At 40.2% G+C, this 24,992-nt stretch overlaps 1 protein-coding gene across 1 annotated transcript in view; it reads right to left on the reverse strand.

Moving 5' to 3' along the window:
• CPED1 (cadherin like and PC-esterase domain containing 1) overlaps nucleotides 1-24,992 on the reverse strand; it is a 155,009-nt gene that overhangs the window by 75,065 nt on the left and 54,952 nt on the right. The window contains 5 exon segments of the mRNA XM_037388203.1: nucleotides 5,516-5,685; nucleotides 6,602-6,706; nucleotides 7,704-7,868; nucleotides 9,276-9,348; nucleotides 10,753-10,895. Coding sequence (XP_037244100.1) covers nucleotides 5,516-5,685; nucleotides 6,602-6,706; nucleotides 7,704-7,868; nucleotides 9,276-9,348; nucleotides 10,753-10,895 — 656 coding nt within the window.

Here is a 24,992-nt window from a genome sequence, read left to right on the forward strand (position 1 = left end):
TAGCAGTATTACCTTAATGAAAGTGACAGAAAACACACATTCCATAATAAATGGTAGCATATCACATGAGAAAAAAAAACCCCAAACCCAGAAATAAATTTCAGTTGTTGAATTGCTGGGAAAAAGAAGAGTGGATATAGCCAAGAATAAAATAACACAAACTGTATCTCTTAACTGTTTGTATAATGCTTTTTTTGTATATAATTGAGGTTAAAGTTAGACACTGTTCAAAAATAATTAAATATAAATGAAGATCTGTGTCAAGGTAAGTATCGGTACCGACAATAACATGAATTGATATAATGGAATATCTTGATTCATTTGCTAATTCAAAACAAATCACATAATCAACATCCAGAGTATAGATATAAATCCTCAGTGAAAAAAGACAATCACAGCAATTCATTAACATGTTAGTAGCACCCATATTGCTAACTCTGCAGATTTTTTCCTTCATATAGCATTTTGGGAGCATAGTAGAAGAAAGGCAGTAGGCTTCTCTGCAATCCATGTACTGGACCTCTGGGTAACAGACCTTTTCAGAGGTCTGTTAGTATTTCTTAAAGCTTTCACGTGTTTTCCTCACAGTGTTTTCCATAGAAGTTCTCATAAAGCAGCTTCTTCCCCGATACTGCTGCACATTCAGTTTGGATTTTAAAAGACACAAAGTCACTGTCTGTGCCAAGGAAGGGAGGTGGCAATATTGTTCTGTGCAATCAGCCATCACTTAATGTTTCACAGGAGCTGCTGGAAGCAGCATCGAGGTTAGTAACGGTAAAAGGTGAACTGTCTGATAATAAAACAGAGATTTCTGAATCGTCTCAATGAGATAAGGAAAGAAGTAGCTGGCAGATCTGTGTGTCTCTGTGCACATGAAAATGTAGTTCTTAGCTTGCAGTGTCTAGACACCACCCTAATTTCATGCACATTCATAACCTACTTCAGAGGAGGCACTTAAACTATTAGAGACTTTGTTTTCCAAGTTATAAGTCATTTTGCACCTCTCTTTCTGCTTGCCAAGGATGTCGTGGCTAACACACATCAAACATATCCTTTCTCTCTACTGTTCCTGTTTGATTGCCCAGTCCCAAACTTTACTGTAAGGTGAAAGCACAATTTCTTAATTGTGAAAAAGTCTTAATTCTATAAAATGTCACTTTGGTTTAGCCAGAGAACACCTCAGGAGTGTGGCAACCACCACCACTGCAAGGCCCCTGCTCCCAGAGGAACGGCCTGACCTCTACGTATCGACTCTGTAAAGAGATTGTAGTTATCATCAGACAACATTAAGAGATATATAATAACTTTATCTAATTACCACAGGGTATCAAAATGTAATATTTAGAAATGATATTACAGAAAGATATTCAGATCATTGTATTTACAAAAAGATACTCAGATTTTGGCATGGCCAGCAGGACAAGGGCAGTGATCGTCCCCCCACACTTAGCACTGGTGATGCCGCACCTCAAACCCTGTGTTCAGCTCTGGGCCCCTCACTGCAAGAGGGAGCAGAGGGGCTGCAGCGTGTCCAGAGACGGGCAACGGGGCTGGGGAAGGGTCTGGAGCACAAGTCTTGTGAGGAGCAGCTGAGGGAACTGGGGGTGTTTAGTCTAGAGAGATGGAGGCTCAGGGGAGGCCTTACCTCTCTCTACAGCTACCTGACAGGAGGCTTGGTCGGTCTCTTCTCCCAAGTAACAAGTGACAGGACAAGAGGAGACAGCCTCAAGTTGCACCAGGGGAGGTTTAGGTTGGATATTAGGAAATATGTTTTCACTGAAAGGGTTGCCAAGCATTGGAACAGGCTGCCCAGGGAGGTGGTGGAATCACCATCCCTGGAGGTATTTAAAAGACAGGTAGATATGGTGCTAAGGGACATGATTAGTGATGGACTTGGCAGTGCTGGGTTAACAGTTGGACTCCATGATCTTAAAGGTCCTTTCCAACCTAAATGATTCTATGATTCCATGATTTATCTTTGCTGAAGACTGGGATTTTAATCATCAGAACCATAAGTTTTCCTTTGTTCAAGCTCCTTGCAGTTCAGCAGGCTGAGGAACGATGCAGTTATGAAGCATTCCCTTGGGAAGGGAGTGGCTGGGATCCTGGGCTCTGCAGAGTCCTTTCCTTCACATGCTGATACTCAAGAAGGGTCCTTTATTTGTTTCAGTGGCCCCTTGTTAGTATCTCAGAGGAGCTATCAAGCACAGATGTGCACATTGCCTACACACTTTGCAATTAGCTCTAATGAAACTAATGACTGCACGTCAGGTACCCTAGGTGAGCCCATGCTTGTGAATGTACCTTTTGAAAGATCCCAAACTGCTGACAGTGAACCTGTCCTTTAGGAATCTCTCTGATGCAGCAAAGGAGAAATCTAGAGGACTGACAGCAGCAATGGTAATGTCATCTGATGGTCTGAGCAATCAGAGACATCAGCAATGAAGGATGTATAGAAATAGGGGATATCTTTCATAAGATTAAAATACAAAAAGGAAAAAATCTAGTCACTTTTGGGGCCTCCAACGGATGTGTTAGCTGTGGATAGTGCAATTTTCAATTGGTTGTAAAGTCAACACTGAGACCATATTTCAGGATTTAGTAGAGTTATGAATTTTATTTCTTTAGATTATGTTTTGTAGGTATCTCTTGAGGAGGCACTGGAGGTAATTTTGTGAGATGTGATCATGAGCAATTTGTTTCTGTTTGATTAAATGGCAGCGTGAACTTTCTAGTTTGTAGTGTTTGCTTGGTTTCAGTCACAAAGTTTCCATGAAGGTCTTTGGTTCACCATACTATCTTGTGCCTATCTTCAAAAGAGAAATACAAAATTGCAGACTCAAGAGTGGGATTTGTTTTCTGGCACTTAATCTCAACTGACACTCTCCTTTCCTCCTTTCCTTTCTTACTCCTCCCATTGCAGATCGGTGATCTTATCCAAACTTCCTTGCTGTTGTCTTCTTCTGCCCCATAGACCAAACCATGTTTGTTTCTTAAAGTGCCCAGGTGAAAAGCATGACCAAGTTAAACTCCAGTAAATTATTTTCAGTCCAAATTCATTTTGACAGCTACTGCTTCTATTTTGACTTTGCACGCGAGAGGCTAGTAACACTTTTCCAAATTTGATTTCATAAAAGCATTTGCAACCTTATTAATCTGCTTAAGAATTTGTCTTATGCAAATACAGAAGGGTTAGCTTTTCTCACTAATCTGATTCTCCCATGCTACCCTGCTGTCTGGCACAGTCAAACATACTTGCCATGATACTTCATAGCCACTATTCTGAAAGGCAATAATGATGTATGTCTTAAGTCATGTCACAAATCGAAACTGAATAGAGTTGAAAAACAGTGCACAAACAATGCAGAAAATTGATTTCAGTGCATATGTTAAAAAGTACCACTCCATCACTTTCAAAGAACTTTCTCATATGTTTTTCCAATGCATTGGAGATAGTCTTTCTAACCTAGGCTCTAACCATTTCATTATAGTTTGAGATGAGTTTCTACAGTTCTTGCTTCTCCTGTGGAAGGAATTCACAGAGTACACTAGTACCATTTAAGATTTCATTACTAGTCATGTAGATGAAATGGGTTAAGAATAGTAGACCAAGAAACTTCTTTAAATCCTGTCTCCATCCTATGGATTCATAACCAGTGAACAGAATAAGATGACCTAATTCAGAAGTCATTATTTTTCCCATAAGTATCTTGTCTGGTTGGACAATTAGCTATGCAAATCACTGGATTTTGTAAATGGAAATACCAATTTTGCATAGTCAGAGAAATAAGAACTGTTAAAAAAAACCAACAAAACAACCTCACTTTAACTGAAGAAACTCAGGAAAAGTGTTCTGATATAGAAACTCATCAAAGTTGGGAATCTCAAAAAAGATTAATCAAAGCTCAAAGAGAATGCATACCTGAGTTATCTGGGGAGTAAGCTCTACTAAACTCTTTCTTCCTTGCAGTTAAGTACAATTACGTGCATATCTGACACATGCATCACCATCACATGCATGTAGGTATAGGAGTGGAAAATTACAATTTAGCAATGTCAAAACACATGGGTTTTTTACAGTGAATAAACAGAATAGCATTGTTAGCTTAGCCATTTCGGAAAAATACAGTGAAAAGCAGCAGATTGGCCCATGCCTTGGAGAAAGGTAATGGCACTTCTACATATTTATACACATACAATAATATTCAACTTGAAGAAAAAAAAGAGGCCAAGGGGCTTGCTCAAAGTGAGTGAGTGGCACAGCTTAGAACAGAAAACTGCCAAAGGTTGGTATGCTTTGATATGCAAACCTAAATATTTCGGCAAAAGGGCAAGGGCTCACACATGAATGCAAGCAGCTGCATCTTTGAGTTACTTTTCATGGAGTGGCCAGCAGTAACAACAATACTTAGCACATTCATGGAGCTATGTATTTTCAAAACACTAATAAACAGTTACCTAGCACAGTGGTAAAGTATAAGCTCTACTTCATAGCTAAACAAACATATAGATAACTACTGACTTGCTGAAAGCCGCACCCAATTCAATAAGGAATAAAGTTAAAACTTAAAAAATATTACAGATGCCTTATATAGTCACTACAGCATTCTCCAAGCAAAATGCAAAAAATACTGTCATTCACACGTTTAACTCGAGATTCAGTGGAATGGAGCACACATTCTGTCTAACGTGCCTCTGTTCCAAAGCCCTTGTTTGTGTAATCAGTAAAGAAGTATGGCATATATGCATATGAAATATCATTAACCAAAAGATAATGAGCCCCAAACCCACGTTTTTACAAATTTTAGACTAAACATATGTATCCTACAACTTTTCCTCTTCTTTCCATTAATTCCATACTCCCTCTTTTCTTCCCTCCCTCCCTCCCTCCTTTTCTTCCTTCTTTTCTCCCTCCCTCCTTATGAATGTTAAATTTTCTCGCCAGAAGCTCAATGGATCTAACCTTGTCATTACAATATTTTTCCAGCTTTTTAAAAAAAGTTAAAATTACATTCTCAGACTATTATGCTCTTCAGCCTGTCACTTGTTGGACAGAAAATTTAGAGCCACAGAAAATTATTAGTCCCTTTTGGAAAAATCTTCACCTGAAATTTTATATTTTCTTCACGATTTTGCTTTTGATTGGTGAATAAATTAAAAGACAGTCAACCCTGGTAAGCAATCCTAAGTTTTAGTTCACTATTGTTCAGAAACAACCTACTTAATTTACTTCATATTTCTTAAAAAAACATTTATTGTAGCTCTAATTAATTTTTTAACCCAGAGTCCTCTGTATCAGAAAGAGAGGAAAAGGGACAAAACTGTCCTATGTAGAAATCTAGCTACAACTCTAACAGCAGAATGGCTGACACTGCTCCATGATGGACCTTCATCTCAAGTGTTGTAAGTCCACCTGCATCTACTTTTTTTAAAATTTTGTGATGCTCACTGGAGCTACTGTAATTAATATAATTTAAGGAACTACCCTCAATGGATCATGTAATAGCTATCTTACCATTCTGAAAGATTTGTATTTGCCTCTTTAGTCATGAACTGGAATTGTTCAAGTAAACTGGAAAGCAACCAATGCACAGTCAGGACTGAACCAAGCCGCCTCATTGGGTCTACCATGTGATAAAGGTCACGCAGGAAAGTTTGAATCTTGGGTGCAGCAGAAGGGAAAAGCTGAAAAGAGAGACACTGATTAGAGACTGCACATTATAATATTTGTAAAATGCAAAGTAGTGCAGTTATTAGAAGACAGTGTATATAGCATATGCATGGATATATATTTTAGTGTTCTTTCCCCCACATGTAGAAAAGGACTGTCTAGCCCAGCCTTGCAAATCAGGATTACTACTATTGACATGGAAGTCTAACTCCTTTGCCTCTGATTCGACTTCCAGATCTATTAGACTCAATCCCTCTTCAGAAAGCCTCATCATTTCCCAGCCCTGATACCCAGCAGATCTAGAAGAAATCCTTATATTATGCAGGCTTTCTGAATAACAGACCCAGTTACAGATTTTTGTTTCCTCAGTTCTTGCCATTTCCCTCATTAACTGCCTTGCCTATTCACAGGCACTGATGGTTATTCCTCCATCTCTGTTCTCCAAAAATGAACTCAATTGAAGTTTGAAAAAGATGCCAGATTATATATTCCACTTGCTGTTTTCACCACTTCTTCACCTATATCAATTCTCTTGGCATGATCTCAGTGTTGTACTGTCTCCAGTTCTTCCATTCACACCTGCTTTGCTTCATTGTAATTCTATTTTCTTACCAACTCATCAGTCATTTACATGGTTTTCTTCCTTTTCCTTTCCTTCTATTTTCTGGTATCTGTTTCTGCTTTAGCTGTTCTTTTCAATAAATCTTCAATTCAAATTCTCTGCTCTATTTCTTTATCTCTTTTAATTTAAATCCCCTAAATCCTCCAAAATAAGATCAGCATAACCTCTATTTCCCTGCTTCCCTGTCCATCCAGCCTAATGCATGGGCCAGAGACAGCAAAGAATGGTAATGAAGGAAAAAAAGTTAAGATTTATATTAAAAAAGTATCCAATACAACAAAATTCTGTTTATTTATTTATTTATTTACCAGCTCAAATTGTCCAAGACTCTTCAGCTCCTTTATGAAAGTAATCATTGAATTTATCTCTTCTAAAGACAAACATTGCTCATCTTCTCTGTGGTAAGTTCCATCCTATGAAGGAAAGGGTAGCACAGTCTGGTGAAATCACATGGAAAGCCATGTGCTTTCATTAGACCCCAATCCCTTTGGTGATCAAAGGAACAAGTTACAGCGGCTCCCAACTTGCCCTAACCTCATCCAAAGTCATGTCAAGCCCGCTCCTTGATAGCTCTTCCCATTTTTTATTCCAGTTTATTCTAGACTAGACTGTGCATTAGCTTTGTGGAGAAAAGTACTCACAGAAACTACCACGGGAAGAGACTGCAAGCACAGACAATGAAGTGGACAGTTTGAAATGTGGCATGGTCTCCTATGGAACACAGACTTAGGTAATCGTGCCATACATGTGCATGTCTGCAGCTTCCCACTTTATTCTATCACAAATTTAGAACCCATGACCCTCTTCTAGTCAACAACTGTCTGAAAGGCAGAAGTCACATGGATAATTCAGTCCCTGTAAGTCTTGCAAGCAGGGATCTCCTCAGAAATGCACCAGACGGAGAAATACTGTTAGTGATCCCAGCTTGTCAGAAATAGTTTTCACTAGTGAGGCAAACTTTATACAGATCCTATAAATGCAAAAAAAAAAAAAAAATGCAATTGGATCTTGCATCTAAAATAAGACACAAAACTGTGGGAATCAAAATTTAATTCTGATGCTCATGAATCTATATGAATCTACAGTTCTAGGTCTATGAAACACACAAACCTGTATATTAAAAAAGACCGTTTAAAAAAATGGTGGGGAAATTACTTTGTTAAAATTTTAAATATATAATTAAAGTACTGTACTTTGAGAAATTACATAATTTGAGAGTGGAATTTTTATAAAAGAAAATTAGATTGTTTAATATAATTGCAGTTTTATTCCCCAGAATTCAGTAACAGATAGTTTTGATTAAATAAATACTTAATTCTGTAAGTTGGCACTTATGATTTCAGAAAGGCATACAACTTAGAATGAAATATTTTCACATATTAATAATAAGGAAAAGGTGGAATGAACTACCTTGCTCACAGTTGATCCATATATTTTTTGTAAAGCTTCTATGAAACTGAATGTTGAGGATTCATTAGATAAGAGAAATTTAAAGGTATCTTCAAAAAGAAATTCTTTGAAAGTTTGGTCCTGAGTATTTGATTCATCATCTTGAAAGTCGAAGTTTTCGTGCACCTGTTGGAAACAATGCAAGAATTTATAGTTTGGATATCAAGTCCAGTCTTCTCATAACCACATATACCAAACTGGAACTATTTATTAAGAAAAAAGTGATAATAACGCCAATAAAACAGACAGGATTATAACAAATGCTGTACCACGTTTTCTGTCAGAACTACGCACCACAATGTTTGCTGACCTCCAGTGGCTAGAGTACAATATCACATTCCCATGTGAGAGCTTTTATTCATGTGCTTGATTTGAATTTTCATAAACAGTTATTATTTATAATTATAAGTATTGTAAATAATTATTAATAAGTTAATAAGAAACTATTAAACCCTACTGATTTACTGTACATGTATGGATTATGGCTGATGGTTGAGACTACTATGCAGGCAGGTAAACACTATGCTTTATTTTTAGTTTTTTAAGCAGCTCCTGGGAGAATTTTTTCACAGGCTGGTATACAATTATTAAATTGTTATGACAGGTCACATTTCTTACACTAGCTAAACAATTCTTGTCAGACTAATTAAGGATATTAATAAAGTCTTCATGGATCTTTTAGATTATGCAAACTTTCTTTCTTATGTCCATTTTTCCTTTGTGTTTAAAGGAATTATTTTTTTATTATTATTTATTTTGTGAAGGATGGAGATATTGACTGCACTGTTGTTACTAGAAACTTGAACAGATTTTAACTGAGGATGAATTTTAAAATTATTCTCCTGTAATTTCCCAGGATATATTTTTTCATTGGGGTTTTTTGTATCATATGGACAAAGATTTTATATACCTTGGTATGTACAATTAGTATGTATATATAGGGGTAATGAGAAGCAGCTGGAAAGCAGTACAATTTTCATTTCTAAACAGGCTGCTCTGAGGCAGGAGTGGTACAAAACTGGCACAGGAAGTTTATGCCACCAGTCACATTTCTCTGTTGTTGAGGGCCGGAGGATGGTCCAGGAAGAAGACAGCACAGTGGAGGTTAAAGCACTTCATGAACTGAAGAAGTACAATATAATTCATTGAGAACTTTAATTTGTATTAAAAGCCAACTGTGGTATTTTAACTTCCTCCCTTCACCTTTGTTCTGACACAGTTAATACCTAACTCTACTTTCATGCAGTGCATCCCATGGATATTGTTTTGCTGATATTCACATTGGCGTGATAGTCCTTTAATGCCAAACCTGAAAGTTTTTCACATTTTAATGGTGTGGTGAACTTCATCACAGGAAATCTGTCCCTTAAAAACTGGTTTCTTCCACAGCAACACTCCACTTTTAGGCAAAATTAATATTAATGTATTTGTATATTCCTCAGAGATTTGAGGGTACCTATCAAAGAAGGTTCCCTCCTGTGTTCTTTTTGGTGTAAATTTTTTGGGTCAAGCAATAATCTGTAATTTTCTCACCTCAAGAACTACTGGGTATATGGAGGTGCCAAATCCAATGTCAAAGGTTAGCATCTGAAAACATTGGCTGCATCTGAAATACAATATAACAGGAATCACATTCAGTGAGGTTAGTTAGGTACTGCTGTGAAATGTAGAATTGTGGAATCATTTATGCTGGAAAAGACCTTTAAGACCATCAAGTCCAACATAACACTGCTAAGTTCACTACTAATCTGTATCCCTATATATGCTGCAATGACATACACACAGGTCCAGAGAACACACACAAGAATGTACACACATAGGTCAAGAGACAGCATGCGATGCAGATTAAATAAAATTTCTAAGAAGAGACAGCAGCATTAAACATACATTGAGTCAGACTGTGAGCTGACAAAACCAGTGCTACATTAAAGTGTATTCATAGGGTTGACTTTTAAACCAGTGAGGGAGGTGAACTACGCTGGAGGATGAAATGCCTTTTGATGAAAATTAGGTCCTGCAAAAGTCTTGAAACATCTGGGGGGCAAGAGATGGTGAAACTAACTCTCCGGGCTTATTGAAGCCTAAGAGTTGTGCTGCACCTACGGGGACGTTTAAAGGCATGGGCCAGGAGCTCTAAGCAAGTCTTGGGTTACACAACCAAGAGATATCCACCCCATTGGTAAAAAAATGTTAGCATTTCAACCACTGTAAAAATAGTTCCACCCCTGTTACACTCTTCCCCTCCTCACTACCCTCTCCACTCACAATGTAGGCTTTATTCCCAACTTGCATAAGTCAAATAATGTGCTTTATGGTACTGCTACTAAAACATCTGGGATCTCAAATAGCTTTATAAAACATATAAATGTAATAAACAGTAACTTATTTAGTATTTATCATAAAAATGTCAGGGATATGACATAACATATGTCGAACAAATTAATTTTAATTAATAAAAATACTACATAATAAAGGTTGAGTTATGTGTAAGAACTGTAACACTCTAATAGAAGTGACTACAATGATATAACACCCACAGTAATGTGACTGTTGCTCCCTAGGTGTATCTCATAAGGTACATTTCATGAAGTATTCTACATTGTTTTTTGTTCAGATTGCCTGCTGCAGCCAGCTCTGAACCATCTGGGCTACTCTAACATTAAATATTTGACATATGACCAAAGGCTCACTGAAGGGAAATACAGCTTTATATATGTTACGACTAGCCCAACCGTGAGTAATTTCTGTTCATTTGTGCTGCCTGAAACGCTTCATCAGGACATAGCAGCTGGTCCTAAGTATTCATCATAACATTTGCACAAACTGGAAACACTGTAGATATTGCAGTTTTACTCCTTAAATGCAGCATGTCCTCACTTTATAAGGAAGTATGAAATAGCAGGGGATTGTTTTATTTTAGAAGTCATGTTTCTTGTATAATTTCTATTCTTTTCTAAGAAGCTAAGTTATCTTGACAATAACATAGTAATGATCACTGCAAGTCACTTACTGATTGAAAGAATTTGGTCCTGAGGCAGATGATTCACTGAAGACCTCAGTTATAAGTAGAAGTTTGCTTATAGCTTCCTTCATGTTGTTGAAGGCTTGTTGAGGAGAACTGCTTTTGAAGAATATCTCAAAAAACCTTTGTAGCTGTGAATAAGATTACATATATTTTTGAACATTTATAGTATCAGTGTTTAAGATCATAAATTAAAAGGCTGGTAGAAGTAAAACTTGCCTTAGAATGTCAACTCCAGTTCTTATTCATTCACACAGTAAAGTGGCATGAAAAGCTCTACACAGCATACTAGTGAGAATGATTTTTTTGTTTACAAATAAGTACATCAGAAACAAACTCTGTATTGATGTTTTAAAAAATATTGCTCACAGTCTAAGCTTACTTCACTAAAACCTTTTGCTGTCACTGGTTATAGGCAATGGAAACCACAAACACTTATTTCTTCAGTAATAAGTAATAGCACACTCACAGTAAAAGCCTTTTCTCTTTTTAACATACTGTGCCAAGGGTTATCCCACTTGAACTTGAGTAAAAATCCACACACCAGGTTAACAAGCTTTAAATCAAACATAGAAGAAAGATGTTGAAAAAAATATCAGCCACCGCAACCTGTGTTTTGACTGAACTCTTGCACATCCTGAGGTTTCTGGACTTGTGAATCCTCCCAGTGGCATATTCACTGGCCTGCACAACACCATCCTCAGCTGCTTTCATCACTCATGTGAATTAACCCATCTTGTCACTTCAGATGATTCAGGGAAAGAACTGGAGCAACACAGAGCCCCAGTGATGAGTGGACACAGACAGGTTTTGTTGCAAGAGTCCTCTGCGCTAAAAAATGGGCTGCCTTTGAACTATATTTCCATTAGAGTTATCACACAGCACAGAACTCAAATAATGTCTGAACTATGTAAAACTATCAGATAATTTAGTAGTAATATATTAAGAAACAGATGCATTTATATAGTAAAAAAGTGTTATCTTCTGAGATAAGGCACATAAAGTACACATAGAACATGTTCAGTATTGATATTCTTGAAAGAAAAATTTCTGGCTATTTCCAGAAATTTCTCTACTAAATTGACTTAGAAATTTCATTATATATTTTCTGTTATCACCCACTTATACATGTCCCACTGGGGTAACATGATGGAAGCGTGCAGGCTTCTGTAGACAACCCCACTGGGGATGAATGTGGTTGGTGTCTCTCTAGCTGCCTTTGATTACTACGGTCACAACTGAGTATCCACTGTGGATGGGTTAACCAAGCCTGACCTTTAGCAGAAGTCTGCAACAATGTTTAATGTGATATTTTGGCTCTAACAGAGAATTACAGAAGCACAGAATGGTTGAGGTTAGAAGGGATGTCTGGAGGTTATCTTGTCCAACCTCACTGCTCAAGCAGGGTCATCTACAGCCAGGTGGCCAGGACTGTGTCCAGATACCTTTAGAATACCTCCAAGGATAAAGACTTGCACATAGGATATAGCTCACATGACTGGAATGGTGTCATGGATGGCTACATACATTTTAGAAAAGACAGGCCAGCAAAGAGGAGTGGTGGAGTTGCTCTTCACACGAGAGAGCAAATAGAATGCATCAAGCTCTGCCTAGGGGTCGATGCAGAACGAGTCAAGAGCTTATGAGTAAAGATTAAGGGGCAGGACAACATGGGTGACACTGTTGTGGGTGCTTGCTACAGGCCACCTGATCAGGGAGAGGAAGCCAGTGAGGCCTTGTACAGACACTCGGAGGTAGCCTCATGATCACAGGCCCTGGTTCTCATGGGGGACTTGATAACCTCCCTGATATCTGTTGAAAGGACAACACAGCTAGGCGCACGCAGTCCAGGAGGTTCCTGCAGAGCATTGATGATAACTTTTTTTGGCACGGGTGGTGGAGAGGCCAGCAAGGTGAGGTGTGCTACTGGACCTTGTACTAACAAAGGACTGGCTGGGGACAAGGCTGGGGGCAGCCTTGGCTGCAGTGACCATGAGATGGTGGAATTCAGAGAATGGAGAAAGCAGGGCAACAAGCAGGATTGCGGCCCTGGACTTCAGGAGAGCTAACTCTGGTCTCTTCGGGTACCTGTTTGGAGGAATCCCATGGATCAGGTCTCTAGAATGCAGGGGGGTCCAAGAGAGCTGGCTAATATTCAAGCATCACTTCCTCTAGGCTCAAGATTGGTGCATCCTTATGAGTAGGAAATCAAGCAAAGAAGGCAGGAGGCCTGCCTGGGTAAGCAAAGAGCTTCTGGCAAACCTCAAACAGAAGGACATTTATGGGATGTGGAAAAAGGGACAGGCCACTTGGGAGTAATATAGGAACATTGTCAGAACATGCAGGGAGGCAATGAGGAAGACTTAGGTCCATTTGGAATTAAATCTGGTGAGGGAGGTCAAGGATAACAAGAAGTACTTGTTCAAGTACATCAGCAGCAATAGGATGGCTAGAGAAAATGTGAGCCTGCTGCTGAATGAGGTGGGTACCCTGGCAATGATGGACACTACTAAGTGCTGCCTTTGCTTCAGTATTTACTGCTAAGGCCAGCCCTCCCAGACCCTGGAGGCAAGAGAAGCCTGGAGAAAGGAAGACTCTCCCTTGGTCAATCAGGATCATGTTAGAGATTACTTTAAGCAAACTTGACACCCACAGATCCATGGGCCCCAACGGGATGCACCCCTGAGTGTTGAGGGAGCTGGCAGATGTTATTGCTAAGCCACTCTCCATCATCTTTGAAAGGTCATGGAGAACAGGAGAGGTGTCTGAGGACTGGAGGAAAGCCAGTGTCACTCCTGTCTTCAAAAAGGGCAAGAAGGACAACCCAGGAAACTACAGGTTGGTCAGCCTCACTTCCACCCCTGGAAAGGTGATGAAACAGCTCATCCTGGAGGTCACCTCGAAGCGTGAGGAGGAAAAGAAGGTCATTAGGAACGGTGAACATGGATTCACCAAGAGGCAATGATGCCTGATGAACCTGGTAGTCTTCTGTGATGGAATGACTGGATAGGTAGACAAGGGGAGAGTGGTGGATGTGGTCTGCCTTGACCTCAGCAAGGCTTTGACGCTGTCTCCCATAACATCCTCATAGGTAAGCTCAGGCAGTGTGGGTTAGATGGGTGGATGGTGAGGTGGACTGAGAACTGGCTGAATGGCAGAGATCAGAGGGTCAGCAGCAGCAGTGTAGAGTCCAGCTGGAGGCCTGTAGCCAGCGGTGTTCCCCAGGGGTCAGTATGGGGTCCAGGCTTGTTCAATCTATTCATCAATGACCTGGATGAGGGGACAGAGCCACCCTCAGCAGTTTACTGATGATACAGAACCGGGAGGCTCCGCTGATCCCTCAGGAGGCCGCGCTGCCATTCAATGAGACCTGGGCAGGCCGGAGAGTTGGGCAGATGAACTGATGAATTTCAACAAAGGCAAGTGTAGGGTCCTGCACCTGGGGAGGGACAGCCTCGTGCACCAGTACAGGCTGGGGCTGACCTGCTGGAAGGCAGCTCTGCAGAGAAAGGCCTGGGAGTGCTGGTGGACAGCAAGGTGCCCATGAACCAGCAGTGTGCCTTTGTGGCCAAGAAGGCCAGTGGGATCTTGGAGTGCATTAGGAGGATCATGGCCAGCAGGCCAAGAGAGTATATCCACATCTGGAGCATTGTGTCCAGTTCTGGGCTTCCCCATTCAAGAGAGACAGGGAACTACTGGAGAGGGCCCAGCGGAGGGCTACGGGGATGGTGAGGGGACTGGAGCATCTCCCCTGTGAGGGAAGGCTGAGGGAGCTGGGCCTGTGTAACCTGGGGAAGAGATGGCTGAGGGGGGATCTTGTCAATGCCTACAAATATCGTTAAAATCGAGTGTCAAGAGGATGAGGCCAGGCTCTTTTCAGTGGTGCCCAGCGACAGGACAAGGGGCAACGGGCACAAATTGCAACACAAGAAGTTCCATCTGTATATGAGGAAGAACTTCTTTACTTTGAGGGTGGCAGAGCACTGGAACAGGCTGCCCAGAGAGGCTGTGGAGTCTCCTTCTCTGGAGACATTCAAAGCCCGCATGGACGTGTCTCTGTGCCACCTGCTGTAGGTGAAGCTGCTTTAGCAGAGGGTTGGACTGGATGATCTCCAGAGGTCCCTTCCAACCCTGATCATTCTGTGACTCCACAGTGTCTCTGGGCAACTTGTACCAGTGCTCAATCACCTTCAGAGTAAAAAAGTGTTTCCTGACCTTCGGAAGGAAACTGCTGTGTTTCAGCCTATGGCCTCTTGTGCTGTCACTGGGCACCACTAAAAAGAGCCTGATCTTCTTTTCTTTACAGCCTCCCTTCAGGTATTGATACCTGATGAGATCCCCCTAAGCCCCTGAAAAGCTTCTCCAGGCTAAACAGTCCCAGCTCTCTCAGACTTTCATCACATAAGAAATGCTCCAGTCCCTTAGTCGTCTTAGCGGCCCTCCTCTGAACTCTCTCCACATCCCTCTTGCACTGGAGAGTCCAGAACTGGGCACAGTACTCCAGATGTGCCACAAGGGCAGACTGCTGGCTGATGACCAACTTAGTGTCCACCAAGATTCCTAGGTCCTTTTCTGCAAAGCTGCTTTCCCGTGGGTTGGCCTCCAGCAAGTACTGGTGTCTTTGTTGTTCCTTCGTTGTTCCTTCCCAGGTACAGGACTTTGCACTTCCCCTTGCTGAACTCCATGAGGTTCCTGTCAGCCTATTTTTCCAGCCTGTTGAGGTCCCTCTGGGTGGCAGCATGACCCTTTGTTGTATCATCCACTCCTCCTAGTTTTGTTTCATTAAAGGGTACACTCTCTCCCATCATCCAGACATTTAACAAAGATGTTGAACAAGAATGGACCCACTAAGGATCCCTGGGGTACACTGTTAGTTACGGGTGATGTGTTATGATGTATTCACTGTGCAAACACCAGATCTTGCCACATACTTCTGTGCACCCTAGGCCACGGAATTTTCTAGACAGTGTTGGAGCCTCCCCTCATGAGCATGAATACTGCCAAGCATGCTGGTGTGCATCAGCATGGATGAATTGCTTTCAGTTTCTTCAGGCAGCATATTGCACTTAAGTGTAATAAGCACCCTCCACTTTCCTTTTCAAAAAACCTACCGCCAGCCATGGGAAATCCTCAAGTACGCAGCTAACAATGGTTGTCCTTTGCTATTTGCTCTCTTCAGTTCTAGTAGCTCCATTCCGTTTTGCTGGTAAATAACTTGTGGGTAGGAAGTTGGTCGGCCTGTCTTCCAGTTCTTATCACCTCTGGCTTTATTTTAACAAGTGGTTCCCTTCCCAGGCTTTACTGACTAAACGGAAGTGTCCCCATGCGCAGATCTGGGCTGAAGGCATGCAGTGCCTAGGACATTTCCCCCTCTTTCTGATAAAGCTACTTGAAATGCCAGTAGGAACAACAGTATACATAGTAGAGTTATAAAATTAAACCTCTGACTGCCAGGCAATTGCAAAGTAAAAGTTGCACACATAGCCTCAACTCTTCCCTTTAGATATTTGCGTGATATTGAAATCTTGAATTGCATCACACTGTATTTTTATGCTGTAGAAAGTTTTCCCTATGTACTGCAATTCCATGAGTGTTTAGGGCAAAACAGCCCTGGAACTGCTATTTAGAAAGATTATGCAAATCCTCAGATCACACGCCATTTCATTGCCACAACAGACTGAAAGGGATTCCACGTTTCCCAAACTTTAAGATCACGAAAGCTGTGTTTCTCCCAGAGAGTAGTACAAAGGTTAAGAACAAGAAGCTGCACATTTTTCAAATCAGTTGTTCTGCTTTAGATTCATATCTCAGTGAAACTGTCCCGTTTCAGTCCCTTGGCCAGGCCAAACCAGTTAAATGATTATTCAAGCAAAATAAAAAATTAAAATGAAGACTCATTGCACCAAGGTGGAACTACATGGTGGTTCTTCAGCTGAGTTTGAGAACAATTTCCAGCATCTCTGCCAGATCCTGTATAGCACTCACATTCCTCCTACAGTGACTTGCACCTTTTCTCTAATTTTCTAAATCTGCAGTAGGTAATGGGGGACTAAGTGAGAAGCTCTGTTGTTTTGCTGCACAGGAAACATAAGGAGTTGCAGTATTTTGTAAGGAGAGGTGTAGATTATTGGAAGGAAGGGTGAGAGGAACAGAAAAAGCCCCATTAGCTCATTTGCTCCTCACCATGAATCAATTCCTAAGCACTTCAACACAAAGGACACGCAATGATTATATTTCTAGTGAGAATTGATGAAAGACAGAGTTATTTGCCCTACTTGCACTCAGAGCAGGCCGTTGGCTATAATAGCCAACTCTTTCCAACACAACAGGCATTGAAATAAAATTGGCTTGTCCCAGGATCTGCATTTTGCTTACATCCCCCCTTAGCCAGACTGGAGAAGCAGCATTGCACAACAGGTTCTCATTAGGGGTTATCAGGTTTCAGGACAATGTTTATTCTAAACCAGGGACAGAAAATAAATATTTAGTCAGGCTGGTTCAGGACCAACAGAGACAACAGACAAACACTTCAGATTGAATTCCAATTAATGAAAAAAATCCCATTTGTTTAAATTCAGGTTAGGTTTGAGTCCTGCAGATTCTACAGGATTCTCAGCAACTGGTAGGGAAAATGTAATCTGTATGGATTAGTGGTGATTAAGTGTGAAAACCTGCAGCAACCTCATGTTCTTCTGAGTGTGCCCAACAAAGATGCATGAATACCTGTGTTCAGCTGCAAAATACTAAAGTCACCGAGTTGAATGTTTCTTCAGATGATCACCACTGATGCTGGTTCTCTCACCTTCAAAGGAAACAGACCACCTGTCCAGCAAGATTCAATCTCATAATTCATTGAGTGTAATTAAAAGCAGTATTGAATAGTATAAAGGGTACAGAATGGGAGAAACTGCTGGCAGTCACAGGAACTAGTGTGAGAGAAAGCTGACCTCTGGCTGGCAGTTTTTTAAGCAGAGGAATAGGGATTAAATTTTAGTAGGCTGCAAAACTTAATGCAGACATGCACGCATATTTTGTACAATGACACCATTGTATACAGAACTGCAAGACCTCTCAGAAACTTGAAGACATTCATCCACATGCTGGATGCATACAGTTGGAGGTATAGTCCACATACTTATGTAATGAAATGTGTAAATGCAGCCAAATTACATGGATCAAACACACATTCTCTGTAAAGGCAGAAAGAGCTAGGAATACTCTTAAAATTAATTTTAACTCATTGACTTTCACTCACTGATAACTACTTTTGCTTTAGGATAAGCCAGTGGGAAAAAAAAATTGGCTAACTCAGTATTATTTCTACAATGCTTTTTCTCTGAACACTTTGATATCTACTTTCTAAAGTCTGCAGTCATTAAAATAAGGTTTATGATCTCAGTGACACAGATCTCTTTGGCTTCTCAAAAATACACTGAACCATCAGTTAAAGGCCTGACACATTGAAAAAATGCAATTTAATTGACAAAGGAATTCCTATTTGCAAGCTTCGTGCACAGTTCATAGGGACTCAAGGAGAGTGGAAGAGCGTGGCACCTGCAGGGCTGGATGTTATGGTGACTGTAGTAATTCCCTTGAGAGGATTTTCCTCTGGCAGTTTTTCTGCAAATGAATTTCTTAGGAGACCTGCTGGGGCAGCCTGGGGCTGAATGGTCAGCTGAGGATTGCCCTGAGAAAGTATAAAAGCAAACGGTCACAGTCTTTCTGAGCTTTTAGCTCAGTTCTAGCACAGTCTTGCCTTCTCTGAGACAAACAAGAAGGATTTTCCTTAACTAACCTTACGAATGGCAAGAAATGCAAATTGAAAACACTTGCCTTCACCGACTGCAACGGTTAGCTTTCTGTTGGTTGTAATAGGTGTTCAGAGACACAGCTCATGTGAAGATGATTCACTCAGGTGTCAAAATCTGTAGAGGAGTCCCACCCTACAAGACTACATGGCTTAGCCTATGCACAAGTTAAACGTTATAAAGGTTACCTTTATATCTCACTGCAGAGCACAGATGCTTGAAGAGCATGATTTATGCCATCCCAAGGGAGACACCTCAAAACAGTGACATTAATTGCAATCTAAAACTGCTCTGTTCCTCCAGTGACTGTACAGGAAATCTAAATGAGACACTGAAGACAGGGAGAAGATACACTGTGGGAGTGCTCAAAACCTGTGTACCTGGAATGTACAGAACTGTCTGGGAGGATGTTTGTCCCAGACTTATCATGATAAAGAAGGTGATTATCAGTGAGATTAAAGAGTAGCAGGAAATTATAAAGTGGCTTTTGGAACAAGGAAGGAGTCAGCTTGGGAAATAGTATAAAAGCAACATGGCAATTTGTGGTGGGGGGAGAGACTTTGAGGTGAAAGCAGCAGTCAAAACCCGATCAGGCACCTCCAGAAGTCAGCCTGGCTGGCATCACAGCTTCTGCCTAGACTGCAGGGAATACTAGTGTGTAAGGATGGGCAAAGGTCCCATGTGGGTCCATGTGAAACAGGCACACACAGAGCTGGACCCCCCCACTTCTCCAAGCAGAGGTGCATGCAAGAAGAGAAGCTGCATCCTAGGAGTGCGAGGCTGTGCTTTTAACCTGTGCTGCCTGTGAGACAGGGTCTGGGTAAATGTGGGTGAGTGGGTGGTTGTGACTGCAGCTTCAGAGGGTATGTATAGAAGGATGTTTAGAAATGTGAAATGTTTATTAATGTTTTTGAAGTGTCTGCTGTCATGCTTTACCTGTTCTGTTACTGAAATTGATAGTAAATCTATTATTTTTATTACTGGTTGCCAGTTAATTACATACCATCAGTTAGCCACTTTTATCCTGGTTTTGGTTAAACAATGTGAACTTATCAATTTTTTCCTGCAAGAGTGTTTCTCTTTTGGAGGTGTAGTTGAGCTCTAAACTTACCCAAGAGGCAAGGAAATAGAAGATAAGAGGCCGTTGGGGTTACTGAGTAATTCAGTGTAATTTTGAGGTTTACATTTTGAGATTTGGTGCATCTTACTTTACAGGATTTATATGAATAGATTTTGAAAGGACCTTGCTGGTTCCTAACTGTAGCCTTCAAAACTAGATGGTGGACAAAGTTACCACAATCATATCTGAAAGCAAGGTATACTTCTGAGAAGCCAAAGCATGACCTTTGTTTTCAAGAAATTACCCTTTTTGAAGTAACAAAGGGTGTCCTCTCCAGGTGGTTCTGCTATGAATTGGAGCTATTCCCTTCTCTCTGATCAATTGGATCTGTAGGGTCTCAAAAGACTTAAGGTAATTGCCTCTCCTTTAAAACAGCTGAGGATATTTTCACTTGAATCAACTCAGTCTCTGATAATTTTCAGTATAGACTCTGTACTCTCAGTTCATTTTTGTACATTCATTCTTCTTACTGCATCTATGTTTGGTGAAACTTCTTCACCAAGGCCAAATACTTTTGCGTGTAAGTAATCATTCATAGATACAAAAATATTCTTCTACACGCAAACAAGAACCTCTTTGACTATATGTATGAAGTTATCTAAATATCTAAGATGCCTGGAAGAATACAGACTGATAGAAGTCCAGAAAAGACATATTTTACGATGAAGCTATCTCCTATATTGCCTGCTAGCACAGGCAGACCTCTCCACTGATCAGAGTGTATAGAAAAAGTCATAAGAATTGTAATGGGAGAAAAATGTACCCAAAATCAAAACAATCATTCCTGAATACATCACAGAGAAAACAGTGCGGTAATTTATCATAAATCATAGTATTAGTTTTAGGTAAATCTATTTATTCCACCCCTGATTTATTATTACGATGTGCCATTTCTCTGCAGCTTTAGCATGTCGCTTGATGAAGGGGAAAACCACAGTATTATTCAGTTATTTTATATAGTAGATTTCCCATGTATACGTATTTTTCTTTACGTAAGATTTTTTTAGGGAGATGTTATTTAATAGTTCAGGACAGAAAAAAAAACAACAAAACAAACCACAAACAAAACACCTTGTCCCTCAACACTTTTATAGCTTATTTACGTAGAGGAGAAAAGGCCATCTGAGACAGGTTTCCTCTAAACATGCTTACTGTTATGAATAAGTCCAAAGACAAAGAGCTGCTTACTAGCTTCAGCAACCACTAAATTATGTCTTTTGACTGAGACTGAACTAAGAACTGTTTCCCAATCCAGCATTGACTTCTTAGTGAAAAAGTAAAGGTGATTTACTAACAGCATTTCCCAGCTCGCTGTGAAAGCAAAAGTGGATCAGCTTGATTAAGGGAAGCTGGAAAGCTTCCTTTAGGCAGCTTTACGTAGGTCTGGGAAAGCTGGGGGTCACAGAGGGGCATGCTTACAGAGCCACCTGGATTGACAGCCAGAGCAAGAGGATCTGTAGGCCAGGAGAAAAGCAGAGAGCTAAGGGCCTGGATAACAGTGTAAAGACTTACTTGTGACATATACACATGTTATAATCAGTCTAGAGCTCTCACTAGCTAAACTGGGATGTTCATAATGAGAACAGCAGAAAAGAATGCCAGGAAGAACTTTATTTGTGCACTGCATGACAGATTGGCACAGACATAGAGAAGGTAAAGAAGGAAAGATAACTCGTTCTTTCTCTTAATACAAGAATTAGGGATATGAAATTAAGTAATCAGGTAGAAGTTTTAAAGCAAACGAATACTCTTTGTCAAGCAATACCTAAATAATCTGTAGAGCCTCATTGCTGTAAGATGTTGGGGAGACCAAAAGCATTAATGGATTAAAAAAATCTAGTAGAGAATTGCATGGCAGAGAAGTCCTCTGAGGCTTATTAAACATAAAGATATATATCCCACTTCCAGTTTTGTGTTTCTAACCTTGCAGGTTATGAGAAATAGCTATAGCCTGCCTAGGGATGAGTACCAATTCATGCTTGTCCTGTTACACAGCTTCGTGATGTTTTCTTGCCTGGTTGTTGCCAGAAACAGAATGTCAGACTAAGCACGTCTTTGATCATCCCAGTCCAGACAGACTTTTGCTCTTATATCAGTGAAAAGAGAAATGATAGGGCTCTAGATACTATGAGGACAGAAAACAGAGATGGCATTTATGTTATGCTCAGTCTCCCAGGAAGAGAAGCATTACAATATTTGATTCTCTACACAGGCTACTTGCAAGAACAGTGAAATGCATATGCTAAGTCCTTACAGAACCTAATGAACAAATTTAATTTTATTCCCAAATAACCCTGCAATGTAATTGAATAAGAGTTGGTGGTAATTGTCTATTGTATTTGCTCCTGCTAAATGATAGGGCAATAATAGGGAATTCAAGCATAAAAAAAAGGTGAAAAACTCGTAAGACTTTCAGCCATTTCTAAGTATTTTGCTCTTTATCTGCATACATGCTTGCATTCTGTCTCACATTAAATATCTACTACTTGAAGTCGTATCAAAACTGGCCACTTGAGGGCAATACTACAACCTAATTTTAACAGTGTTTGGCTCTAAGCCAGACCTCCATGTCATATTAAAAGATGTATGTCCTGGGTAGATGAGGGTTCAGTTTTATTTGCATATATGTTAAGTATAAAAAAAAAAAAACTCTTTATTCAAGCTTCCAAATGCTTAATGCACAGAGAAAGAATTTCAGCAACTTACACCACAGCAAGCTTAACAGCAAATTGCTTTAATAAATTATGTTTACTTCACTGCGCAACTGGAAAATCACTTAAGAGCATAGTTTCATCTGAGTGTATCAAGAGTTACACAAGAACACCAGTCAAGGAATTTAAATCCAGGAAGCACCTGATTATCTATTTTGGATGAACAAAGGGATGGTGAGCCAGAGCAGGGGCCATGGGAAGCTGCTGACAGCAAAGAGCCTTCCCAGGTGCCACAGGATGGCACCACTATGGGCTACAAAAGTGCATCCCTTCATTAAGAACTGCGACCAGGCTGGGAAAGGTTAATGGCAGGGCGAAGGAAGCACTTCACAGTATGTTAAACCTTGAGATAATTAATCATAAATTACTGTTTCATATACCAGCTTCTATAAAACAGAAAATTGTTCAGGGGTCAGCCTCCTGCTCCATACACATGCGTAATGTCGATTAACACAAAGAGAATTATTGCATGTATCGACAGAGACCCATCCCTTAATTGGTACCATATGCAAAACAGAAAGCTTCTATTTTATTATTAATTTTCCAATGCACAGATGGTCTAAATAAGGGGTTTCCAAATTTCCTCAAGGAAATAAGGTAATTACGCATGTCTCATATAAAAACATTTGTGTAGCCAAAAGCCATTCTCTCCCCTGCACCTCCTGCATCTTCCCAACCAGTGCCCAAATCTAGAGACACATTTTTGCCACCTCGTGACTACACACAAGATCCTCATGTCAGCTCAGGATTTACCTTCTTTTGCTTTCTGAACTGAGATACTAAAACATGTATAATCCAAAGAAAACCTGGCAGCTGGTGAGAAAAACACACTTGAACTCTTCCCGAACCGCCATTTCACCAACGCTTATTCAAGGAGTTGTGCTGAAGCCTTGCCACTATGATCAGGATAAGTAAATCTGAGTTGTAAAAACCATTTACAATAGTTTACTCACAAAGGAGCAGTGGGGAATACAGTATTATTTAATTCATTAAACTCCTGATTTTTCTTCAGACAGTTTCTCTTGATCATTTGAAATCCTCTGGTACCTCATCTCCAGTCTTTTTAAAACTCTTTCATATATAGCATATTCTGGTTACTTCCAGCAACCATAAAGTGCTGTTGTACATAGGAGATCAAATTTTAAACTTAAAATTGTCATAGTAATGTTGCAACCAGGTTAACCACAATTGTGGATTCATTTCTCATTGATAATACTTTAATTATACTGGTATGAGAAAACTGGCTGACCGGAGACCTGTATACACTGTGGAGGTCTCTAAATTATTGTGCAACATTACTGAAAGCAGCACATCTATGATAGCAATGCAGCAGATTAAAATTATTCTCATCTCTACATTAAAAAAAAAAAAATTAAAAAAAAATCTGGCAGCTGCTTTTGGGGAAATAACACATCAAACACTAGCAAATTTTTCCAGGTCAAAGTCTCCTCTATAGGCATGTTCAGTCCCGGTAACAGTGATGGGTATTCTGTCAATCAGCGGAAGAACAGGTCTTAGAGATCTTTTCTGTCTTTATCGAGTATTAACATGTTAGATCTCCATAACATAACAAGCCATTTTCCTTCCTACACAATAGAGTTGTCCTAAGCTTAGCAGCTTTCCGGACCAGGTTGCTTGGCTTGTTGCAAACGCGGTAGCTCCACTGACTAATTTGGGAGGCGATCAGTCTGCTGGCATTGTACATCCCACTGGCAACAAGTTATGGCTCCATGAAGTTTATGAGAAACTTGAGGTAATCTCATCCTGAAGGATATCAGTGGATGAATTCAAACCTTCTCCTAAGTGTTGTTTTCTGACTGATAATCTCCTACCTGATGCCTCTGCACCAAGCACAGAAGCCTCTCTATGATATTCCCAGTAGTGCTTTCTGGCCAGTCCATGAATTCCCAGTGTCTCACTTCTCCTGGAGACTCCCTGACTCCTCCTGGGTTCTTTATAGGGCACATTGTTTATGCTGAGACAGTCTTATATACCCCACTTTCCATCATTTTGTTGATTTGCATTTCAATCTATACATCACTACAAATGTGCTTTCTGTGGTGCCTATTTTTCGTTTATTTCTTGCCATTTTGATAAATCTGCCTGAAGGTGTGGAAGATATAACACCACAGCAGCAGTAAGCAGATTGGAACTACTGTAATGTACTTTTGCTTCTATCCATCATTCTTATTGCTTCCTCAGCTGCCAAAGTGCTCTGTAAATGGTGACTGGCACCCCATTCAGCAGACCTCCTTCAGTGGGAATTATTTTACAGAGCCATATCACAGTTACTAATAACTACTAGCCTTTAAAGTAGTCCCTACTTCAGCTGTGATAGTCATGAGGCTGGACATTCTGCTATTTTAATAAACATAAAACAAAACTGAACTCCAGGGTTTGAAAGTGAGTGACCATTAGTCTTCCTAAATGTAAACAGAGGAAAAAAGATGGCAAAATAATGTATCTCCGTGGGCTTCCATAGCTTCCAAGGTGGGAAAGAAAGAGAAGTAGGTTCATCTCACCTGATTTTGGCAATCTAGAATTCGACATGTTCTCTAAGAATGTTATAGCCCATGGAAGGAAGCAGAC

This window comes from Falco rusticolus, chromosome 5 (genome assembly GCF_015220075.1).
Source record: "Falco rusticolus isolate bFalRus1 chromosome 5, bFalRus1.pri, whole genome shotgun sequence".
NCBI classification, from domain to species: domain Eukaryota; kingdom Metazoa; phylum Chordata; class Aves; order Falconiformes; family Falconidae; genus Falco; species Falco rusticolus.